Here is a 26,020-nt window from a genome sequence, read left to right as displayed (position 1 = left end):
TTGTTAAAGTGTGCATGGGTTAGGGTTAGATTATACAGTTGTATTTATAACTAGTACTACATACAATACATATTGCACATACCCATAAGTAAATGTGTGTGTGTGTGCCAAATGTCCCCACAAAGACAGTGTTATCAGTCCTTTTTTGATCGTGTGGGGACTTTTTTGGTCCCATTCGGAGGAAAGCTTATAAATTAAACAGAATGACATTTTAAAAAAAATCTAAAATAGCAGAAAGTTTTCTGTGAGGATTAGGTTAGGGAAAGGAGATATATACAGTACCGTATAAAAACCATTACGGTTATGGAATGTCCCCAGAAAAAATGCAAAGGTGTGTGCGTGTAAATTTTGTGTAGTTCTCTCTACTATATGTAATATTATAATTATAGATTATATGTGACGCTGAACTATTTGAAAATCTGGAATCGGAGCCTAAAAATATCCATATATTGAGAAAATTGCGTTTAATGTTGTCCAAATGAAGTCCATAGCAATTGCATCCACTTTGCAAAAATAAGGTTTTGATATATTTACGTTAAGACATTTACAAAATATCTTCATGGATCATGATCTTTATTTAATATCCTAATGATTTTTGGCAACAAAAGAAAAATTGTTAATTTTGACCCATACAATGTATTGTTGGCTATTGCTACAAATATATCTGTGCTACTTATGACTGGTTCTGTGGTCCAGTGTCATATATTATGTGTGATATAATATACTGTTTTTTAACAAAAACACAACATTCTTTGTGTGTTCATTCTTATTTGTTAACACCAGCTGAAGTACCGAGATGGTCGCACACCCTTCATCCGACGTCACAGTCTGACAGCTTTGCTAAAAGAGCCGGTCAGCTGCTCTCATCCGTAGAGTCCCATGTCGCCCTGTTCTGACACCTCCGGCACCAGCCCCCTTCACGTGGACGTTATCACCCAACTGCCCAATCCGTAAGACCACCCTCTCTCTGGTGCCCTCTGACCTTCTCTTACTGGTATATATAGCCACCGAAGCTTCCCGAGGTCTCCTGGCAGCCAACATGAAGGTCTTAGTAACGCTCTGCTTCGTTGTGCCTCTGCTGGTACTGGCCACCGCAGGTAAGGGCTTTTTTATTTCTTAAGTTGTTGTTGTTGTTGTTGTTGTGTTTCTAGAGGTCGAGAGGTGTGTGTACTTTATTTTTATACTTTGGTTGAAAGTGTCAGCCAAACATTTCATACACTATATATGTACTTCTAAGATAATCTTTAATGCATTTGTAGCTGTCAATGAAGAACAGGTCTACTGTTCAAACTCTTGATTGGGAGCTAAATACGTATACAGCCTTGTCGCCAAAAACTGATTTGAGGACAGTTGTATTTGATTCCTTTATGATGGATTGCAAGCTGGTACATCATTGCCTGATCTCTTGCAATACTTGTACTTGTGGGACTTTAAGGAGACATTAATATTTGTGATGGTCACCGGCACGAGATGGAGGCCTTACCACCATCTGCTGTCGCCCTGCAAGCATCTGAGCTATTTAAACCCACAGTGTTCAATAATAAAGTTTTCTTGAAGACTTAACATGACGTGTACAGTAAAAACTACAACAAACGCTGAAGAATTCTTGCATCTTTCATTGATGTGTATTCTATATTAAGCCTTCTGAAGCATTGAGCGTCTGACAGTTTCACAGTCGGTAAGGGTTATTTTCGTACGGTAGAGGTTTTGCGTTGTGCGTCAGCTGTCGTGAGGCGTGACACCAGCTGATGGAAAGAGCTAGAGTCTGGGGACGAAAGGCTCACGGGGGGACTATTAACAACTCTCTTTTATTCCCACAAAGTCTGCAGCTTTTCTTGAATACAAAGACATCCTATATTGTCACTTTTATATGAGTTGACGATTCAGTATTTCTTTCAAAGCCTTGTCTTGATTTCAAATTTATAATCTTGTGTCTTATAACCCCAAGCTATAGACGTCAAGACTCCCAAACTTTTAGCTATCAATTTTTGGGCTACACGATGCAATACAGGAACCGTTTTTGATTGTATGGTTCTATAAAGAACCTTTACCTTCCGTAGGACCTTTTTGTGTCATTAAAAGTTATTTTAAGATGGACTGTGGGGAACCAAAAATGGTTCTTCTATGACATCGCTATGAAAAACCATTTCTAGCACCTTTATTTTTAAGAGTTCATGTCTACCCTTCTTGCGTCCTTGGGCTTCTCTCGAGCCCGGAGTTGCTCAGGTCTGTCAGGTGTCTAAGATTGGAAGTTGTTCGGTAATGGGACACCGTCCACTATAGATTCCCCTTCCTCCTCATCCTCCCCCCGCACAGCTGCTGTCACCTGACACAATCACAATTTATTTATTCCCAGCCACTGGCTTTATAAGGACATGCATTATCTCAGCGGGAGGAGCCGTGGCTATCTGTGTCCGTCCCGCTTCTTTTGTACAGTATGTTTGTGGATGTGCCACATAACGGCTCAGTCTCACCTGCTAAACAATAGTTTGTGTTTGGTTACACAATAGCCAAATGCTATTTCACTACCAACACAATGCTGTACCACTGAGCTATACTACTACTAAGAGCACTTGACACTTTCATTTGTGAGTCTCTGATGTGTGGGAAGGTTTACTTGAAGACTATAACACAATACTTGAGTCTCATCTTTGAGAAGTCCGAGTTTGAAGTTTGGTGCTTTTGAATGCTTTCGCAAACATGGTGAACATCTGCTGCACTTCATGTTGCAATGCAACTTGTAAAATCAGTCATTGTGTCAAATAAAGAAGAAAAAGCATGGCGACTTTTATTATAATCCATAAAGTGATAGTGATTGTGGTCTTGGGCTGCATAAACCCACAGACACACACGAATTTGGTGGGATTTTAGGAGGTTCTTGCAGAGACTTGACTGCGTTGCTTTATAGTGGGCCAACATTTTAAGGCAGGTGTGACCATCTGTTGTTTGTCTTCCAAAAGAAAAAGAAAGTCTGTCTTGCTTTAAGATCCACCATTGCATTGCATGCGGCGTGTTAAAACGGTAACACAAATGAGTTTTTATGTTTAAACATTAAAAAAATGACTTCTGAAGATAAAAGATAACATGGCGGTAGATAAGCAGCCCCATGCGTAATGGAGGAAGTAATTTCCTTGACTATGCATTGGATACGGTTACTCATAGAGAGTAAGGGCTCTCCTCGCCTTCCAGTAATGCAGTTCAGCGAGCATGTGTTGCCCCTGCTCTTTAGGGACTCCCCTCTGCAAGGAATTGTGGGACAGGTCGCCAAATACCGAGTCCATAAAAAGAGATAAGGTCATGCAATGTGGCTTTACAGAGAGACGGGCCATGCCTTCAATCCCCTTTACCCCTCTGTTCCATTTGATGTTCTTACTGTGTCCTAACTCTGATACCCATAATGCCTCTGTGAAATTATCTCCCGGATACAATCACACTTCTCAAATTCAAATATCTGACACAATGCATTGGCATCTTGTGTCGCGCTTTTTAAAGCTTCGAAGTCAGGTGCTGAAAACAGCCAGCGAGAACTTCTGGAATTCTGTTCCACTACAAACTTTTGAACGTATTGTAGAAAATATATTTCAGGCTTGTTATAACGCTTTTAAAAATTAAGGTTCCTTAGATGGTCTTTGTTGGCCTCTATGGTTCCACAAGGAAACTTTAACATCCACAGAAGCTTTCTGTTTCACAAAATGTTTTTTGTAGCAGAATAGGAAATATATTCAAATGATCTACACTCTAAACCTTTAAAAGAGTAAAGGTCCTAAAAGGGTTCTTTGGGGGATGCCACAGAATAACCATTTTTGGTTCTCCAAAAAATAAGGCAAGGTTTCTTAAAATAATAATTTCTTTCTTACAATTTCATAGTCTGTAGAACCTTATTCACATATTTTGTAAAAAATCCTTGTTACGCAAATTTTTTAAAGTTTAATCTACTTGAATTTACAATTTATTTCAACTTTATTGACTAGCAAGGACTTGCTATAAATTATAAAAATTAGGTGAAATTAGCTTAAGTTGTGTTAACTTTATTTTTTTAATATATAGCAACTGCTCACTAGTCAAGAAAGTTGAAATTAATTCATTTCAAATTGATTACACTTTAAAATTTAAGTGCAACAAAGAATATTTACAGTGCACTGTAAAAAGTGAAACGTTGGATCAACTTGAAGGAAAAAAATTCCTTCAATTGGTAACACCTACAAAATGTAAGTTTTGTTTATCAACTTAAAATTTCACTTTAGTTTCACTTTAGGTGAAAATTTTAAGTTGAATACCAATCTAGTAAGTATTTTTTTTAAGTTGAACCAACTTTACACTTTTTACAGTGTTGTGATTTAAATATAGAAAGTAAAGCTAAAGATATCTATTGAGTAGAAACAATATCTTGTTTTTGGAAATTATTCTTATAAGGGAAGGTAAGATTCTGTGCCAAAAAAGGCCTTGTGTGACTCCGCCCACTGGATCTTTCTGAGACATGAACCATTGTAGAGCAGCTATTCCTGTCACACTGTAAGACCAGAACTCTAAAACCTTGACACCTGTTGCTATTCACGTCACTGCAATGTATGTGATAGATAGATAGATATATAGATAGATAGATAGATAGATAGATAGATAGATAGATAGATAGATAGATAGATAGATAGATAGACAGATAGACAGATAGACAGATAGACAGATGAGGAGGGGCTGGCAGTTTGGTGAAATGTGTCTGGTCTGAAATAGAGAACAGTAAAATCCCTTGGCCCACTGTAAATGTTGTGCACACCTCTCCATAGTGACTGGAAAATCCATTGGGCTCAGGGCTCGCCTCCCTAATCGTGTTCACATTAATTCAATTTACCTCCTGCATCTGCCAACAGAACATGATCTGAGGGGCTTTACCATAATACATCAATGAACAGACCTATGAGCCACTGGAACTGGTTCAGATGGCTTATATGACATTGCTAGTTAGAGAACCAACCAAATATTTGCATCTATTGCCTGATGCTCTGCTATAAATGTCTTTTCTATGTGTTCACAAAATCATCCGTGTCTTTCAAGCATTTTAATCCGTGTTTACGGAAGAAACCGCTTTTATAAATATTGTCCGAACGTTTCCTAAACACATCGTTATTCTCGATGCGGGGCTCTCACGTTTCCCTCCGAAGCGTAAATGTGTGGATTTGACCAATAAGCCCCGTACAACAGTAGTGCGATGCTGCATTCCAGCAGAATGAGCTATAGCAACAGCTGTGTTTTTCCAAAGCCTCTGTTGCTAGGCAACAGGCTCATTGGATGCCCATAGTCGCGGCGACAGATGCCGCTAATTTTTGTCCTTCCAGCGTCTACAGGGTTAAATTAAAGCTCAGCACCATTGATGGACAGTATGTGTGCTTGAAGTGGATGTACTGTATTTGTAAAAGTGTAGACACTGCGTTGGGGGAGGAGTTATGTTTATAATATGCAAATTTATATTTGCGATTGTTAAGCAATTTATTGTTTGTATCTAAACAAGAATATCTGAGACAAATTTGAGTGTTAAAGTAACTTCTGAGCAATAAAAATCCATTCAATCTTCACATTTATTTATGTGTCTTCCCTGGGATCAAATCTCATGACCTTTGTGGTGTTAACACAATGCTCTGTCAATTAAGCTACAGGAAAACTGTTTGCATTTACATGTAGTCATTTAATAGATGCCTTTATCCTAATATAAATCCAAATGATGTCTTAATTGTCCTCATTGTATCCAAATTTGTTCTTTTGGGGTTGCAACAATATTAAAGTGCCTTTAATGTCGGATCATGACCAGTTGTACTTTGTCTCCATTCTATCAATTTTTTAATAACTTTTAATATGAAATTCTTTTAAATAAATTTAAACCCAATGAAACATGAGGCCAGATCAAGCACACCTGTTGTATATCAGCACATACTGGATACTCGGTTATCACAGAGCCCTGCATTGTTCACAGTTCGCACGTTTAAACTGCACACCTCGCCTCTAACCTTGCGCCATTTTAGTGCCGTGCTGAGCTCAACATTACAGGTCTGTATTTTTAGCAGCTTGACTTGGCATGCGTCGACCAAGGGCTCGTATGCTTTAACTAGCGCGTTGTGTCATCACAACAGGCCTGCAGGCCTTCGGTACTGAGAGCACCATCTGTTTCTCGCTCCTCTGAAGCCTGGCTCAACAACATGGCCGCACGCTCGGTGGGCGTGCCTACAGCTAACTGAAAAAACCTGTGAAGCGCTCGACTGCAGACTTTGAACGGCTCTTATCTGCTTGTGAAGTCAGAAACCGAGATGTAGTAAAGATCACAAGAGGACTTCTGTGGAAAATGTAAACTGTGTGTGTGAGAGAGAGTTGCATTGTTTTGTTTGACACCCCTGTTGGAAAATGCAACAAATTAGCTATGGCTTCAGGAGTTCAAGCTAGTTTTTGCTGGTTAAGTCAAGGGCTAACCTGGTCGAACTTTCTAGTAAAGAGGCCTTGAAAATGTCTGTTTAAAACAACAGTGTGTATGTTTTGGTTAAAATAAACAAAAATCATATATAGAAAGTTTATAAACATTCATTATTGTCTCCTTATACTCAAAAACATGCTGGGTTATTATCAATCCAGCATTGGGTCAAAAAGGGACAAAACCAACCCCTTTGGGTTTGTAATTTAACCTGGGTTGTTAAAACTCAAATGTTGGGTTGTTTTAAGCCATTGTTGGGTTAAATATAAACATTTTCTGTGTTTATTTAACCCAACAGCTGGGTTTGGCCCTTTTTGACCAAATGCTGGGTCATTTTTTTTTTAGAGTGAACCTTATCACAATTTACAATGGTAAGCATATAATAAAGATTACGAAGTTGATAATTAATAAGTTATACTAGTTCATAGTTAAACTGAGAAGAAGTCTGAGCTTAAAACAACAAAGTCCCTCTGTTTTAACCCATGGCTGGGTAAATGGACAAACTCAACTCTTAGGTTAAATTAACCTAAAAAATGTCCATGTTTGACCCAACTAAAAAGTGTGTACATTTGATGTAAACATAAAAAAGCACATAAAATAATAGCTAAAAGTGTTTGATTCATCATTTATGGTTTAATATTAATGTTTGAGGTTAGATAGTAAAAAAGATGATGGGTTATTTTTAACCAATTGTTGGATCAAAAATTAACAAACACAGCCACTGACTTTTTTACATTTTTGTTTTATTTTTTTAAGTAAAAATATTTAAAAATTCTTAAATCAAAGTTGTTTTTTCTTGATGAACAAAACGACCTAAGAAAAAAAGTCTAGTTTTTAGACCAAATGTATCAAATTTAAGTGAATTTGTGGATAAAACAAGCAAAAAATCTGCCAATGGGGTAAGCTCAAGATTTTTTGTTTACCCCATTGACAGATTTTTTTGCTTCTTTCTTAGGTCATTTTGCTTATCAAAAAAATCCATCCTTACTTGAGAATTTTTAGATATTCGTGCACTGTAAAAAAAACTTTGCTGCCTTAAAAGTCATGTCAACAAAAATTAGTTGTCACAACTTATAAAATATAGTTGAGAAAAGTCAACTTAAATTTATAAGTTATAAAAACTCACCTTTAGTTATAACAACTCATCTCTAGTCAAGATAAATAATGGTAAGTTGAAATGACTTGTAAATCCGAGTTGATTCAACAAAAAAATTTAAGGCAGCAAAGTATTTTTTACAGTGTGCTTAAAACAAGACAAAAATACTAACTAAGAAAGTAATTTTTTACAGTGTACTTAGTATTTTTGTTTTGTTTTCAGTATAAATATCAAAAACATTTTAGATTAAGATGTATTTTCTTGATAAGCAAAAAGTCATAAGAACATAAGTCTAGTTTTTACACAAAAAAAAATAAAATGTAAGTGAATTTGTGCTTAAAAAAAAAAAAATCTGCAAAAAAATATTTTTTCTTAAACATTTAATTCAAGAAAAATGTTCTCACCCTATTCGAAAATTTTATTGGTTGTTTTAAGCACAAATTCACTTTAATTTTTTCTTCTTCTAAAAACAGACTTATTTTCTTATGTCATTTTGCTTATCAAGAAAATACAACTTAATTTAAAATGTTTTTGATATTGATGCTGAAAACAAAACAAAAATAATACACTGCAAAGAATGATTTTCAAGAAAAAAAGTCTTAGTATTTTTGTCTTGTTTTCAGTAAAAATATCTATAAATTCTTGCTGAGCAAAACAACCCAAGAAAATAAGTCTAGTTTGTATACCAAAAATATCAAATTTAAGTGATTTGTGTATAAAACAAGCAAAAAAATCTGCCAATGGGGTAAGCAAATTTTTCTAGAATTTTTCTTGAATTTAGTGTTTAAGGGAAAATGTTCAAGATTTTTTGCTTACCCCACTGGCAGATTTTTTGCTTGTTTTATGCACAAAATTACTTAAATTTGATATTTTTGGCCTAAAAACTAGACTTTTTCTTGGGTCGTTTTGCAGAGAATTTTTTTTCTTGAAAATTTTTTTTTTGCATTGTAAGTAAGAAAGTCAGCGGCTGTGCTTGTTAATTTTTGATCCAACAATTGGTTGAAATTAACCCAGCATTTTTTTACTGTCATTTTATTCATTAAAGGAAATACCTCTTTATTTAAGAATTTTTTGATATTTGTACTGAAAACAAAACAAAAATACTAAATAAGAAAGTTATGTTTTGCAGTGCAAGCATTTTGGGCTGAAACAACCCAGCCTAAATTACAACCCAACGGGTTGGTTCGTCCCTTTTTGACCCAGCGCTGGGTTGAAAATAACTCAGCATTTTTTGTGTGTATTCATGGTTGATTCATGCCAGAACTGTTAGGAGATCCCAGTAGGATGTAAACAGAGGTTGGACTCTGTTCCACATTCACAGATGCTTTATACAGATGCTAGATGATTTAGGACGTATTACTTGAGCTGGTAGAGTTATTTTGGTCAAGGGTCGCAGCCAAGTAGCAAGGCTAACACTTCCCTATGCCAGTTTCATATAAGCAAATGAATATCGCTGGATACCCGAGTACAACATAAATAGTCTGTTGATCTCTATACACCCTAAAAACAAACGGTGCTAAATAGCACTAAAAGTGGTTCTTGGCTCGTAATCATAGAGGAACCATATAGAACCGATGAAGTACCTGTGTAGCAGCGGTGTATGTAGAACCATATGTGGTGCTATAGTGGTGCTATATGACCCCCATATGGTTCTTCATATGTGCTATATAGCACTAAAAATGGTTCCTCTATGGTTACTAGCCAAGAACCACTTTTAGTGCTATTTGGCACCGTCTGTTTTTAGACTGTATATCACCCCCGGATGGTTCTTTATAGGTGCTTACTAGGTGCTATATAGCACTAAAAATGGTTCCCCTATGATTAAAAGCTTTTAGTGCTATTTAAGTAGACTATATAGGAATAGAATCAGGAATATTGAATGCTTCACAATGTCTTTGTTAGAATTAGTGAAACCAAAACTTTGTTTTGATGATCCAGTTTTAAAAATAAGTTTATGGGCAGACTGGTCATCTGGAGCACCAGGACATTTCCCGGTGGCCTGGCTGTCATAGACACTGTAAAAAGTGTGGATCAACTTACTTTAATAAGTTGATCCAACTACTTTAAACGATAACACCAAAAAAGTTCAAGTTTTTTCAACTTTACACTCTAAAAAATGCTGGGTTGTTTTTAACCCAGAGCTGGGTCACTATTGGACAGAACACACTGCTGGGTTAAAATGACACAACTGCTGGGTTATTTTAACCCAACTGCTGGGTTGTTTCAACATGGATGATTGACAATAACCCAGCAATTGGGTTAAAACAACCCAGCAGTTGGGTCATTTTAACCCGGCAGTGTGTTCTGTCCAATAGTGACCCAGCCCTGGGTTAAAAACAACCCAGCATTTTTTAGAGTGTAAGTGTTTTCACTTAAACATCTAAGTTTGAAAAACTTAATTTTTTAGGTTGTTACCCATTGAAGTATTTTTTTAAAGTTGATCCAACTTTACTTTTTACAGTGTAGTGGCGTAGGGAGGATGTATTTTTGTAGGCTGGTTCCCTTGCTAAAAAGCCCATTAATTTCTCCCATAGACTTTTGGATTAGCAGAAAAAGAAGGGTTTGGTGTTTAACATAAGTTTATGAGATGTTATATACACATTTTGTCCAACAAGATCATCTTTACAGATGAACACAAATTTTATTTTTTTTTTTGTTTTATTTCTAGTAAATGCATTTAGACTTTAGCGTTCATCTGTGAATATTTTCTTGTACGCATCAGCCAATTGTGGTGTAAAAATGCCACTACATGACCAAACATAAGCAATGTACTGACTCTTTGACTATATCTGACAATCAGGCAAAAAAAATATAAACACAAAGGAGGAGAAGAGAGGATAAAAAAGAAAAGCCTTGGCCAGAGATGCAGTGAGATGCTGCAAAATCGCAGAAACGTTTCCGCATGCAACAACATAAATATCACAAGTAAAATAAATAAGTAAATTACCTCAAATAATATCTAAAGTATATCAGCTACTACAATGAGCTAACATTAATTATGCATTGTTAACTACAGATTGGTTGCCAAACCTCTCTTTGCACAGCAGTGATCCCTGCCGTCTTCCCTTATCTTTAGGAAACCAAAACATTTTTATTTCCCACAAGGTTTTTTTTCCAGAAGTCAACAACAAGCGTGCTTTCGATGAAACCATACCGCCATTCTAAAAATGTCTGGCAGATAATGAATTGTACAAACCACAGCCAAAAAAAAAACAAGTATGAAATGTAAAGTTTATTATTTTATAAAACTTTTTTTTGTGAAAAAAATTATCATTTAAAGTCATTTAACCTTTTAATTTGCAGTTTCCAAAAAATTTTAGATACCCTGAATGTTTTTATTTTGTGTGTTTTTAGAAGATGGTCCAGAAAGCAGTAGCAGCACTGCTGCGAGTGCTCCTGTTGCTAAAATAGAGGTTGTGGACAGTTCAGTGTCTGAGTCAGAGCAAGAACCTTCAGGTAAACATGCAGGCTATGCTTTTAGACGAAAACATGCTTTATGAAGTCATCAGGGCAATGTACAACATGGCAATTAATATAAGTATAGATTATTGAAGATGTTTATTTCATTTTGGAGAGCACCTAGATGTGCAGAATGAGAGAGAAAAAGAGATTCAGGGAAAGATGAAAGAGACAGTAAATGCCTTGATAATCTATTTGATGATTTAGCTCGTCCTCAGCCCAGGGATTTTGATTTATTTTTAAGTATCACCCAATTCGAACAAATCAAAGAGCCATTCCTGAAACAGAAGATGGCTGACAATCACTTTGTGTTCTGCCTGGTATGTCATGCATTCGCAAAACCTTCAGGAAATTAAAGTCAAAGGTCAGGTGGTATGCAGGATTGGAATTACATAAACATGGTGGCGATGGTGTGCCAAAGTTCGGACTGAATTATTGTCTAAGTTCGCCCCTAAATACATTCCATCCACAGATTTACTGTTAACGGTTTTATGATTTATATTTACTTTACATTTAAAGGTGCATTATGTAAATTTTACAAGGAACTATTAACAAAAATGCAATATAATATAGATGAAAACTATGTTTTTAGACTAAAACATGAAGGCGAAGGGAAGGAAAAGATGTGGTAGAAAAAAGTGTACAAGTAATAGGGATAACCACACCCTGGAGAGAATTGTAAAAAAACCATTAAAAAATGTGGGGGAGGTTCAAAAAGATTAGACTGCTGCCGTAGTTTGGAATTACTTATTGTGAACGGAAAAACAACGTTTCAGTCGCATATCATCGGTAAATGGAAACAGTGTCATTTTGCAATAGTCTTTTGTCAACATAATGATAAAGTTTTGCGCAAATTTGCAATGAATCCACAGCTAATGAATTGTTTGTCTTGTGGCTGCTGCTATAGCTTTACTATGTGTTTCGAAAGAAATGGGTGAGCGGTGTATTGAGCCATTGGTTGCAATTCCCAACCTCACCACTAGATGCAACATTTACTTTTTGGATATAAACAAAAGAGGATTTTTGGGTGTATGTTAATCTTTCGGTGTATGTTGTTATTATTTAGTGAATATGTTCATACACCCTCTGAAATGGCAAAGATCTATTTTTATTTTGCAGTTTAACATCAAAACCATGAATCTGTATTCTGTATCCAAAGTTACCCACATTAAATCCATAACAGATCCAGAGCCCTGGAGAAACCTCTGGGATTAAGTGTCTGGATCAAAGGCACAATGGCAAAGCCTCATGGCTCATTTCATGCAGGGATCTAACAGGCACCCTTCCCATTATCAGCCTCAAGCTTTAGCCACCAAAACAAACCAACCACAATTTTGCGATAGTACCATACGGTTTAGGGCGATGATTCAATTAAACGCTCAATCGTGCAAGAAGCTTTGGTTCATACTAACAGGAACCTGTGTGATTTATTTATTCAGCAGTTATTGACGGATCCTGGCATGAACTCTCAGAGCCCCTATGTAGTTATTGATTGTAATAAGAGAAGTGATGCAGCGTCCATGTGTTCGATATCTGTTCTGTGTGAAAAACGCTTGAGCTTTTATTTGTGAGAAATATGAAGGCTGTTATTGAGCCAAATGCATTTTGGGGAATTTTATGGGTGGGTTACTAGGTTTGTGTTTCTTTTTTTTACTTTTGACGGTAACTGCGAGGTATTATGAACATGAGGGTGAACCAGAAGCTTTATAATCCTACAGGGTGTAGAAGTGGGAATCAGAAAACCCCCAGATTTAAACCTGTCTCTATACTGAAACACTCTGGCGGATGATAAATAAGCAGTTGAAACAGTTAACTGCCCACTGTTATATTTAGGATGGGTAGGTCAAAGTGTCATCATCTCTCTTATCAACATATCCCATAATCCAGCTATTTGGTAGCCACGTGTCCCCTTCTCCGGTTATGAAAGCAGGGAGTCCCCCATATGCCCCAGCATCCCTGTGTTATGAAACCACAACATTGTTCACCATTGTTTGTTCAGCCATCTTATTTTTAGATTTGATGCTGTAATATTAGACCAATCAGAGAACGGCAATGCATTAGCTTACATGAACTTACAATGATCAATACTTCTGGATTTATTAATCTTACTTTGTGTTAATTTCACCACTATTAATACATTTATAAAATCAAAAGTTGCAAAAAATTGTTGGTTCAACTTAAAAAAGTAAAGTACCTGGTTGCCTTATTTTGAGTTAATTAAACTTAAAAAAAAAATTAGGGCGGTCAAAGATTAATCGTGATTAATCACATAAAAAAAATAAAAGTTTGTGTTTGCATGATATGTGTGTGTGTGTACTGTGTAAATATATTATGAATATTTAAATACACACATACATGTATGAATTTAAGAAAAATTTTATTTAGGTATTTTTTATTTATAATATAAAATATATCAAAATATATATAAATATACATGTGAATATAAATAACATAAATTATGCAAAAAACTTTTATTTTGTATGCGATTAATTGCAATTAATCTTTGACAGTCCTAATTTTATCAAATTTTTTTTAAGTTTAATTTAAAAAAAATCTAGTAAAACTTGTTGTCAACTTACTTACTAACTTACTTTTTTAAGTTGAACCAACAAATCTTTTATTTTTTACTTTTGGAGGTGGTTTCCCGTACAGGGATTATCTTAAACCAGGACTAGGCCTTAGTTTAATTAGGAAATATAACTAGTTTTAACAAACATGCCTTATTAAAAACGTTACTTGCATGCATTTTGAGGCAAAACAAAGGGCACTGATGTATTTTAAAATATGTCAGTGCAAGATCAGTTTGGTCAGCTCCTACATTTATTTTAGTCTAGCTAGGACTACACTGCAAAAAATTATTTTCAAGAAAAACTTTCTTAGTATTTTTGTCTTGTTTTCAGTAAAAATATCTAAAAATTCTTTAATGAAGATGCTTTTTCTTGATGAGCAAAACCAGTTTTTAGACAAAAAAAAAATCAAATTTAAGTGATTTTGTACATAAAACATGCACAAAAAAAACTGCCAATGGGGTAAACAAAAAAATCTTGAACATTTTTCTTAAACACTAAATTCAAGAAAAATGCAAGAAAAATTCACCCGCTTACCCAATTGGCAGATTTTTTGCTTGTTTTATGCACAAAATCACTTAAATTTGTTATTTTTGGTCTTAAAACTAGATTTATTTTCTTGGGTCGTTTTGCTCATCAAGAAAAAACATCTTAATTTAAGAATTTTTTGATATTTCTACTGAAAACAAGACAAAAATAATAAGATTTTTTTTCCCTTGAAAATCATTTTTTGCAGTGCAGTCTTATCCCTGTCTGGTAAACCGCGCCTTGATTTTTATAAATGTATTAATAGTGCTAAAATGAACAGGAAGTAAGTTTAACCAACTTTATTTTACAGTGTTGTTAGTATTAGTCAATGCACAGTGAACTAGCATGAACAATTGTATTGGCATTAACTAACATTAACAAAGATTAATAAATGATGAGCAACTAGCATCATTGTAAGTTCGTGTTATTGCATTTATTAATGTTACAAATACGGCCTTATTGAAAAGTGTTACAGTCAAAACACATAATATAATGATAATGAATGTCATTGTTTCCTATAATAGAGATGTCATTGAGGTAATATCTGAGCTTGAACTTGTAATGCACGGCAACATTACTAAATATATATTTGGAGACGCAGTGTCTTCCTCTCTGGTGCCATTTAAGTCTTTGTTCCTGATAGCAGACTGATAGGAACGCCCTGAGGCATTGTGGGTAAATACTTACAAACGGCGATGTTGTGGCTTTGTATATCAATAGTGTGACAATAATAGTACAACAATGTCATGGCGAGATATCTGCTAGAGTTACTGAAAAACAGATATCACGGCCAGTAACTATTCATACCGGTTATTAATAGCGCTGTTACTGTTGCACTGGGGTTTAAACAAACATCCAACTGTAAATATGAAAGGTTTGCTATGTAACTTGTTTGGCATGAACGATGTATTAAAATGTGTGGCTTGTGGAGGAGACAGAAATGTGCTGAGGTCAGACTAAAGGAAGCCTTCGCTGCTGTGGTCATTTTATGGAGTGCTTTAAGGTTTGAGACTTTGTTAAATTCTCCGTAATTTAACCGACATTGCAGCAATAACAAATACTTTGTCAGTGCACCCTGCCAACGCATAAAGGAAGTTTTATCACAGGACAGTCGCAGGGATCTAAGAAATCTGAATTATGGGCTGGCTTGGATTGAAAGTTTAACATCTGTATTTTCTTGCAGAGGAAGAAGCCGTCCTGGAATCCATCCTGAGAGACAGATCTCACATTGAGGAAACTTTACGGCTCGCAGCAGATGAGAAAGCAGGAGATTATGCTGGTGAGGAAACAAAACTCGTCACAGTTGTGATCTATAAAATAACCTGTAAATCTTTTAGAATTTACACTATTGTGTCCTCTCAGCGGCATTGCAGAGGTTGAGGAAGATCTACCACAGCTCCATCAGACCCATGGAGCAGGCCTACAAGTACAATGAGCTGAGACAACACGAGATCTCAGGTACCGACCCGCCTTTAATCATCTTCTTTAGTTTAGTATCAGTTTTGAATGTTGATGGTTTTTTCACCTCTTCATCACCGTGACATCATTCTTCTCATCTAATCAACAACTGTTCAACATAACGGTCCACCAAACATTTAAATGCAATGTCAGAAATTTTCTTATTCATAAGGAAGACCCAGGCAGGCCCAGGGGTTGCTGCATCTCTAAATGATGATGATGATGATGTTGTCATAATTATCCAGCCCATAGACTGTAAAAATAGATGGATGACGCCTGTTCGCTCTCTTCCATTGGTGAAAAGTGAAGCCGCCAGTGTCCCGATAAGGCGCTGACATCTTGGGTCTAAAGTCTGCACAGTAGCGATTTCGGGACCAGTCATGCGCAGTAGTGAGCAGGAAGTATAGCCGTGAAATCAAGACCCCGCCCTCGCAGAATGCGCATATCACACGATATCACAGCTGTCAATCATGACGTGACACCACCGTTTTTATATCATTAAATAACTAACTAAACACAAACTTATTTTAAAAACAAACATTTGAATTTACATCAGCGTGATAAAAACTACAGTAAATGACAGCATCGGAAAAAAGATAATTGAAGTGTAATAAAGTGTAATAAAATTTGGTCTCAAGTCCCATTGAATAACATGGGGAGGCTGGGTTTATGACCTTTACTGGGATCAGTCACTGGGGGGGCGATCGAGACGTTTTGGCTTCATTTTTCAGGGCTTGTGCGGCACGCTTGATCCAGCCTGATCTCAAGTGCATCATCGAGCCACCGCTCAAATAATCTTGAACACAGAGATGTGGAAAAATTATTTAACGATCTAGCCAGTGGCGGCCCGTGACTTCCCTTCCGAGGGGTGCGAATACAAAATAAGTGTTCGGAGTGTCATGTTTGTTGCTCGTCATGTCAAAATATGTGTTCAGTGCTTCATGTGAACCATGTACATCATGCGTCATTTCAAAATACGTGCCTGATGCACACGCGTCGCAAGGGTTTATGATAGAAGAGACGCTAACGTTGACAAAATACACGCAAGACACTCCCTTAACACTTAACTCAGATTACACATGAGATTAAAGCTCCCACAACACGCGCGTATTTGATGTTAATCTGGAGTACATATAGAGTAGTATTACATCCTTCATATCTCTAAAGAGTATTTAGTTTTATCAGATTAAAAAACAGTTTAGCTTTACAGATTCTTTCCAATAACGTTCAAAGAAGGAGGAGTTACGAGCTGCGGGAGGAGCGAGTCACAAGTCATGCAGCACTTTATACAACACTAGATAACTTATGATTCACTACGTGTTCGTGTCGTTTATATAATATGTATTCTTATTATTTTCAAGAAAACATTTTCTTAGTATTTTTGTCTTATTTTCAGTAAAAATATCTACAAATTCATAAATTAAGATGCTTTTTCTTTATGAGCAAAATGACCAAAAAAATAAGTCTAGTTTTTAGACCAAAAATATCAAATTGAAGTGATTTTGTGCATAAAAAAGGGAAAAAAAATCTGCAATGGGGTAAACACATTTTTCTAGAATTTTTCTTGAATTTAGTGTTTAAGAAAAATGTTCAAGATTTTTTGCTTACCCCATTGGCAGATTTTTTTGCTTGTTTTATGCACAAAATCACTTCAATTTGATTTTTTTGGTCTAAAAACTAGACTTATTTTCTTGGGTCTTTTTGCTCATAAAGAAAAAGCATCTTAATTTAAGAATTTTTTGATATTCTTACAGAAAACAAGTAAGAATTTTTTTCTTAAAAATAATTTTTTGCAGTGTATGGCTTTCCCGTGAAAGTCAGCTGGACCCGAAAAAATTCAAAAAATTGTACAAAGTGCATTTGGCACAGAAATACTCTGTAACACGTCCTGACTGTGATGGCTCATTAAGGGTGTTTTTATACATTATTATCAAACGTCATCAGCAAATGTGGTTCTTCCTTATGGATAGCCTATTTCCTTTTTCTGGCAAAGTCCCAGATACACGAAAACAGATAAAGAAATCCCTCGAGGAAACAGATATGTAAGGCTATAACATGTGAATAAGATTGGGTGTTTTGTACTGTACATGAGGTGCTGGTGCCACAGCAGTATCAGAGATCATAAAGCTGACACATGTGCGGTCCAGCTTTCTGCAGATCAGACACGAGGGGGCCGGAAAAAGAGAGAGAGAGAGAGAGAGAGAGAGAGAGAGAGAGAGAGAGAGAGAAACACAGATGTTTCTTGCGAACAACGGCTCCATCTGAAAACAATCATGGGTTTCTTAACAGCCCCCACTTTATATGAGACCTTTATGTGTACAAATCCCCTGAACAAATGTTTCATGAACTGACTTTAAATAACCTCAGTTTTTTAATCTCTGTGTTGATTATGCAGCTGTTCTGTAATCGTTTTGGCTACTAATTTCTCACTGACATTTTCTTAAATGCATTGTATTATCAGTACAGACGAGATTTAGGTTGTTTAAATATTTCTCTGCTAGTCCCGAATGTTACATGCGGTTAAACGTTACTCAAAGTTTACTTTTTATTCATGTTTTGTATAGAATTTGCTAGAAACAGGTTTATTTATATTGTAAACCTGTGAGGTAAATATATTTATTTGTTGGCTTTTTTGCAAGAGGAAATGAATGTAAGTTGTTGTCCAAAACATGAGGATAAGGCAGGATCTACAGGCAGATAAAAGTCTTTATTTAGTCCAAACATAAGACATAATTCATGATGTGAAACAAGGAATAGGACAAGAATGATAAAAAAAACCTCATACAACAAACAATAAGGTAACATGAGGGCTTTAAATATACAGACTAATTAAGACTAACAAAGGACATCTGTAGACAATTAGGGCGGGGAAACATGACAGGACTACAATGACCAAGACACAAGAACTACAACCGGATGCTTCAAAATAAAAGACATGACCATAAAAAACAAAAACACATCATGTTATTTATTTTACTGTTACTGTGATAATTAATGATTTAATATTTAGTAAAATTGTTATTCTAGCCAGATGTTTACATATGAATATAAGTAAACTGAATAAAGTGCACAGGGCCTGGTGTTGGGTTTTCTCTGAAGGGTGACTTTCATGGCACTGACAGTCGTGCAGCTAACCCCTGACAGATTCTGGGATCACGCTTGCCCCCTTGTGGTTCAGCATGGTATTTAACATCCAAAACTCACTAATAATAAATCCCTTATTTAAAAGTGAGCCTTTAAAGTTTAAAGGGATAGTTCACCCAAAACTCTGTCATCATTTACTCACCCTCATGTTGTTATTTATATATTTAATTTTTCTAATGAACAAGAAAGAAGATATTTTGAGGAATGTTTGTAACCAAACCAGTGTTCAAATTATGTCAAAGATTATGGGGGTCACCTTGCTAAGCCCCCGGTCATTATATGTTCGCCGTGATTTCAAGTAAGATGTGATCCTGGACCAACAATTGTAAAAATTCTGCCAGAAAACAGCGTGAGGCGGACTTGAGAGTTAATATTCTTTTGGATCAGTTTATTGCTAAATTGGGACAAATAATGGATAGTATTGCTCTGGGGCAGCGCTGCATGAGAATTTAAATTCATGTAATATTTTAATTTTAATAAAAACCTCAATGCTTATAGGAGGTCTGGGAACACACCAGCCCCCCCCCCCCCCATTTAAACACTGAACCAAACCATTCATGTGCCCCATTTAGTTCCATAGTATTCTTTTTTCCTTATATGGAAGAAAATGGGCCCATGATCGGTTGGGTTACCCATACGGCAATTTTTTTTAAATATATTTCAAAATATACAAAAATTGCCAAAAATATATTTGCTGAAAAATATTTTGGAATATGTTTACAAAAATATATTTTTCAACAATATATTTTTTGGGCATTTTTTGTATATTTTGAAATACATTTTAAAAGTAAATAAAATTGAAAGCATTAAAAATATATTTAGCCCTCCACATATTTCAATCCAAGAAAATATATTCATGTTGCATTGGAAGAAAAACTTTGTTACGAACATGTAAACATAACAGTTTTAAAAAGGTTAAAATAAATATATTTTCAACTTCAAAAATATACTTTAGCATATTAGATTGTATTTAACTTATATTTCAAATAAGAATACATTTTTGCCGTATGGGATGTAAAATTAGAAATGTATTTGCTTGCCCTTGAAATTGAAAAATATATTCAAAATGTATTTAGCATATATTTAAAATAGTGCTGGAAAAAGATTAATCATGATTAATCGCATACAAAATAAAAGGTTTTTTTTTCATAATATATGTGTGGGTATTGTGTGTAATTATTATGTATATTTAACCACACACACATACATATATTCATTTTAGATTTTTTTATTTATATATAATTATTTATTTATTTATATAATATAGAATATATGAAAATATTCCTAAATATATATACACATGTAAATGTTTCTTAAATACATACATGAATGTGTGTGTATTTATATATACATAATAATTACACACAGCACACACTCATATATTATGCCAAAAATCACTTTTATTTTGGTTGCAATTAATCACAATTAATCTTTACCCAGCACTAATTTAAAATATATTTTTTGCCAAATAATTTTTTTTTACCATATGGGAACATTTCTTAAAATATCTTCCTTCTTGTTCATCAGAAAAATGAGGTTTGTAACAACACGAGAGTGATAAAATAATGACAGAATTTAAATTTTTGGGTGAACTAACCCTTTAAGACAGCAGTACACTAGTGAGAGAAACTAGTTATCCAAATATACATGCAGATATGTGATCCAAAAATGCTAAAGGTGATCAAAGAAATATAATGGCAAAAGTAATATATTGCCACATAGGGTGAATCTGGGTAACTGCTTTAGTTTCGAGTTCATTTTTTTGTCCACCAAAGGCAAATTTTACTTGTTATTGAGTTATTGCCCGGTTACTGTGTTATATTTCGGTCCAAAATTAAAAGTAGATTTTTTTTTACCTTTATAATTCTTTGCATTATGCAATATTTTGTGTGAATATTCTACAATAAAAATAAAAATGTTATGCATTTAATTTTATAAATTTTGTTATATTTTCATTTACAGTACAGCCTAATTTATTATTACTGTTATTATGTCTTTTAAATTTAAAACATGCCAAATGCACTCAATAAAAATACCAGGATTTTTCATATCTAGTGTATCTGGATGCCCATCCACGCACATTTCAACTCATCACATATTTTCACAGGAAAAGTGTCTGTAACCTTTCTTTCTTTTACACTTGCACATTCTCTCTCTTTGTCTCTTTCTCTTGCTTCACTTTTCCTCACACTCATCATCTTCATCCTCTTTCACCCTCATATCTGTATCTCCTGATTGCACACTGCCCCACATCCACATAACAGCCTATCCTGGACGCACGCTGGGGGATTCAGCCACAGGTGGGTATGCCGGTGGACGTTTCACTGCATGGCCCGGCCTGTGTCTCTTCACCCACTGCAGTGTGATGCCAGCTGACGCCATCATAGCATTCAAAGCTCTTTGTATCGTTGCTTAATAAACATTCAGCTGCTTTAATCAGAATGTAAAGACACTTTTAAAATTTGCCAAAAAAAAAAAAAAAAAATGGGATTCACAGAAGTATTCTACAGAGCTTATCATTGGACATGTGCCACGAGTCATAAATTATTTTGGTTTATTTTGCCAGAAGCGAAAAATTAAAATTTTTAAATATGTGTATGTATCTGATAAAAGTTTCTTTGATCAACTTTTATGAATATACTCACGTACTGTATCAAAGGCTAACAGACCTAAAAAACTAAAAGCAAGAAAACTAAGAGTATGCATCTAGTATGGGCTGTCAAAGGATTTGTGCATTATAAAGTGTGCATTTATCTGATATATATGTATATATATCTGATAAATGAGTAAAAGCCATTGAAGTGTCTTGCATGCATGATCCTGGACTTTCCTGCGTGAGTGAGTTTATGTGGCACATACAAATCGGATGCCATGTTAGTTTCCCTTCTTATAGATGAGCTCTTGTGTCTTAAAGGTTTCTAAAAAAGTCTTTATTTCCACATTTGGGCTGCTAAGCACCTTAGATAAATAGGAAGAAACCATGCAAACTGATCAAAATGAACAAACCTTATTACATATTATCTGCTTTGACACAACTATTATCTGTCTGCATTAGAAAACGCTTTAACTTAGATCCACTGCATTGCATCACACTTTAATGTTTGTTTATTTATGTGCATTGAGTTTGATGTTGCTTTTGGATGCGAGTGTAAATCGCTGACAGCGATCGTTCGGCTGAGGTTAAATTCCCCTCAGCTCATATAACACAGCTGCTTTCTTCAAGCTTTCATAACAAACTTCAACTCATAAAACTTGGAATTAGACAATCCTCTGATCCTTGTTTTTATTATATATGTGACAAACAATTTTCTAAATGGAAACAGTATAGTGTTTCAGTAAGAGTAACCGGTGTTAAACATCCATAGACTGTCAGAAAAATAGTAGACACATAGACACGTCACTGGGGTGGTACCCTCAAAGGTTCGTTTGGTACCTTTCTGGGTATACAACACATAAAATGTACCTTTTGGGTACAATATTTTAGGATATAATTGTGTACCCCAAAGGTACAACATTTGAATGTGTACTTGCATAAATGTTTTGTCCCTTTAAAGACTTAGGGGTACAAAACATGTAACTGTACCTTTAAAGGTGCACAATAGGTCCAGTACTGTCCCTAAAAAGGTACAAGATTGTATTGTGTTTTGTATAACTTTAAAGACACAAAACGGATCCTTAGTGCAGGGGTCCCCCAGGAGCATCCAAAGGGTCCCAAAAATTTAAGAGAAAAAAGTCACGGACAGAAAAAGATGGATATACATTTTAGGAAAGAGGTCCCTCGCTATAGATTCATTATATGTGGGGATCCTGGCTGGCATCATAAAGTTTGAAAACGCCTGGCTTAGGGTAACACCCTAGTGACAGAAAAGGTACAATTTTGTACTTTCTTCCTGACAGTGTATATTAAAGTATGACATAATGAGTACTTTTTTTACATCAGAAGCTAAAACAATTAAATTCATAGAATAAACGAAGTTGCAATGCCTGTATGGATGTTGAACAATGCTGCATGGCGACTTCATAACCCTTACTGTCTGCTGTGCACGATCTCTGCCGTCTCTCCAACAGTTTTAGGGTTTTTTGACTTCTAGATGCTAGAAAAATGAATGCTAGTGAAAGCCAAATCATTAGTAGCAAGAATTAGGACCAACAAGCACTAAAACATTACTTTATCAAGTAACTAGTCACTTTGGAAAAATGTATGACATACTGTATATTAACATTGGTTAACCAGCTTCATCTGAGACACTATGTTGGTTGGGCATGTGCTGGTGAACAACATGTAGATTCAGCTTTGACCAGCATGTACATCCATACTGGTCTGAGACGGTGTTATCATCGGTGTATATTTATATGTCTAGGGTAACAAAAGGTTTATTTTTGTTGGGATCATTGACTTTTACACTCAACTGTTTTCAATCCCTTTTGCTGTTTGCCAAACAGATGGAGAAATCACTTCCAAACCCATGGTGCTGTTCCTTGGTCCTTGGAGTGTGGGCAAGTCCTCCATGATCAACTATCTGTTGGGTCTGCAGGACACTCCTTACCAGCTGTATACAGGTGAGCGATCCAAATAACTTAGAAGGTTCATGTTGCTTTCTGCAAACTTCTGGGTTTGGCGTTTGGAAAGTTTGTTGGGTGATTAAAACGTGTTTGTTTTGCATTGTTGGTTTCTGGATTTCCTAATCTTCCGTTTCTCCAGGTGCCGAGCCCACTACCTCAGAGTTTACAGTCATCATGCATGGAGAGAAGATCCGCACGGTGGAGGGCATCGTTATGGCTGCTGACAGCTCTCGCTCATTCTCTCCACTGGAGAAGTTTGGCCAGAACTTTTTGGAGAAGCTGATTGGAATCGAGATGCCACACAAGCTCCTCGAAAGGGTGACGTTCGTGGACACCCCTGGAATCATTGAGAATCGCAAACAGCAGGAGAGAGGTAATAATCATTCAGAATCAAATATCTGTTTAACCTACTAAAAAAATCCAGCAAAGACCAGCATAAGCTGGTAACTGGTTTAAGGTGGCAGTTGCTGGTCTAAGCTGGTCCTCCCAGCCTGGCAAAGCTGGTCAAGCTTAAAAAGTGACCAAAACACAGCTAGACCTGCTTGCTACACCAGCAATACCAGCTACAACCAAGCTGGGAGACCAGCTAAAACCAGCTCACCAGCTTATGCTAGTCTTAGCTGAATTTTTCAGAAGTGTAGGACAGGGGTATCCAAACTTGTTCCTGGAGGGCCGGTGTCCTGCAGAGTTTAGCTAAAATTTCAACCTACAACCTTAACACACCTGCCTAAAAGTTTCTAGTCTGCCTAGTAAGACCTTGATTAGCTGGATCAGGTGTGTTTGATTAGGGTTGGAGCAAAACTCTGCAGACACCAGCCCTCCAGGAGCAGAATTGGACACTTCTGGTTCAGGACTAAGTGTTAAACTGCAACAACATTTAGTGAAATTCTTTTGACTCTATAGTAACATTTTCACTTGTCTCTTTCCAATTTCTAGGCTACCCATTTAACGATGTGTGCCAGTGGTTCATTGACCGTGCAGATCTGATCTTCGTGGTGTTTGACCCCACCAAGCTAGACGTAGGTCTCGAGTTGGAGATGCTCTTCAGGCAGCTGAAAGGACGGGAGTCTCAGATTCGTATCATTCTTAACAAGGCCGACAACCTGGCGACGCAAGACCTCATGCGCGTCTACGGTGCTCTCTTCTGGAGTCTGGCGCCCCTCATCAATGTAACCGAACCTCCTCGTGTCTACGTCAGCTCCTTCTGGTCCTACGACTATGCCCCCGACACCAGCCGCGAACTCTTTAAGCGTGAAGAAATATCTCTGCTGGAGGACCTCAACCAGGTGATTGAGAACCGTCTGGAAAACAAAATCGCCTTCATCCGTCAGCACGGCATCCGCGTCCGCATTCACGCCCTCCTGGTAGATCGCTACGTTCAGACCTTCAAGGAGAAAATGAGCTTCTTTAGCGATCCTGAGTTGGTCTTCAAGGAGATTGTGGACGACCCTGACAAGTTCTACATTTTTAAGTCTATCCTGGCCAAAACCAATGTCAGCAAGTTTGACCTGCCCAACCGAGACGCTTACCGTGATTTCTTCGGAATCAACCCCATCAACAGCTTCAAGCAGCTTTCCGCCCAGTGCTCCTACATAGGCGGTTGCCTGCTGGAGAAGATCGAGAAAGCCATCACCAACGAACTGCCCTCCCTGCTGGGCAGCATCAACTCTGGCAAGAACCCGACCCTGTCCTCCTGCGAGGCCACCGGATGTGGGGAGAAGCCCAAGAACCGCTATCGACGAAACTGAGAGAAGAACACGAGGTGGGAGGGAGACTGTGGAGGAGGGTGAGAGAAAGAAATGAGGAACATGGAGCCAAAACTAAAGGAGGAGCAGTGGAGCAAGTCCTGCTCCTGCCACAGGTCCGTTTCGAAGTCAATGGAGACGGATCCAATGGGACTTTTTATCTTCAAGCGAGTGAAGAGGTTGTGTGTGTGTGGGGATGTTTGAGGGAAGGGGATTTTGGGATACTGGGTGGAGGGAGGTTTTTGTGAAGTCTTCATGCAAATGCGAGGAGAGTCGGCCAAAATAACTCTCCTCTCTTTCCGCGCTACTTTTATAAACTGTCTGCAGTTTTGGAGGGGAAATGTGTACAAATGGGAAAAAATGGCGGACACACACTTAAAAAATGTAAAAAATAAAATGTCTTGAGACTGAAAATGGGAATTGGCTTCCTTGAATGTGAACAAATATGAAGTTTGTCAGGGTTTTCTTTGAACATATTAACAGTCAGCTTCCTGATGATACACGTTTAAGATTTAATTGCAATATTTAATAACTCTAGATTGATCTTTCTCTTTCTCCTGTGAGATATTGATAAGCTAAGCCTTTGGGTTTTACAATAAAAAAGCCTTCTTAAATTGCATGTTAAATTAAAACTGCGTTTGGACATTTCCATTTACACGTTGTATATTATTAAAGCCAGTCTATTCAGATTCCAGGTCTTATGCAATGGTAAGGGTTTTGTGTGGAAAAATAATGAATTAATCTAGCTCACTGTTACCTCAGCAAGCTGCATTTTTCTAAGCTTCAAGCTTTATTGGATCTTTTCACCCCAGCTATGATTTATGGTGAATAGAAATGCACATTGTAGACCACAGTGAAAATGGAGCAAACAGTTTAGATCCAGTGGAGAAACTTACGACGCAATAAAAATGTTGATAACGTGAGCTGCCTGTTTATTTGAGTCGCTGGGGTAAACTCAGATCTCTTCTGTCTGATCTCAAGTTAAAGTTTGTGTAAAGTCAAATCAGAG

The 26,020-nt window shown here is 36.5% G+C and overlaps 1 protein-coding gene across 3 annotated transcripts; it reads left to right on the top strand.

Annotated features, from left to right (window-relative positions):
- The first annotated feature begins 847 nt into the window (after positions 1 to 847).
- srl (sarcalumenin) lies at positions 848 to 25,425 on the top strand. 3 transcript variants are annotated; one of them, XM_065253159.1, is made up of 8 exons: positions 848 to 1,097; positions 10,902 to 11,003; positions 15,285 to 15,380; positions 15,464 to 15,559; positions 20,968 to 21,003; positions 23,147 to 23,263; positions 23,406 to 23,639; positions 24,203 to 25,425. In XM_065253159.1, the coding sequence occupies exons 1-8, from the start codon at positions 1,040 to 1,042 to the stop codon at positions 25,012 to 25,014; spliced, it is 1,551 nt and encodes a 516-aa protein (XP_065109231.1). In that variant the 5' UTR covers positions 848 to 1,039; the 3' UTR covers positions 25,015 to 25,425. The 3 variants fall into 3 exon arrangements, with proteins under 3 accessions (XP_065109231.1, XP_065109230.1, XP_065109229.1); XM_065253158.2 differs by lacking the exon at positions 10,902 to 11,003 and having other exon boundaries at positions 944 to 1,097; XM_065253157.2 differs by lacking the exon at positions 20,968 to 21,003 and having other exon boundaries at positions 991 to 1,097.
- Positions 25,426 to 26,020: the final 595 nt, after the last annotated feature.

Source organism: Paramisgurnus dabryanus, chromosome 3 (assembly GCF_030506205.2).
Source record: "Paramisgurnus dabryanus chromosome 3, PD_genome_1.1, whole genome shotgun sequence".
Taxonomy (NCBI): domain Eukaryota; kingdom Metazoa; phylum Chordata; class Actinopteri; order Cypriniformes; family Cobitidae; genus Paramisgurnus; species Paramisgurnus dabryanus.
Note: the sequence above shows the minus strand (reverse complement) of the source record. Positions and strands in the feature narration are given on the sequence as shown.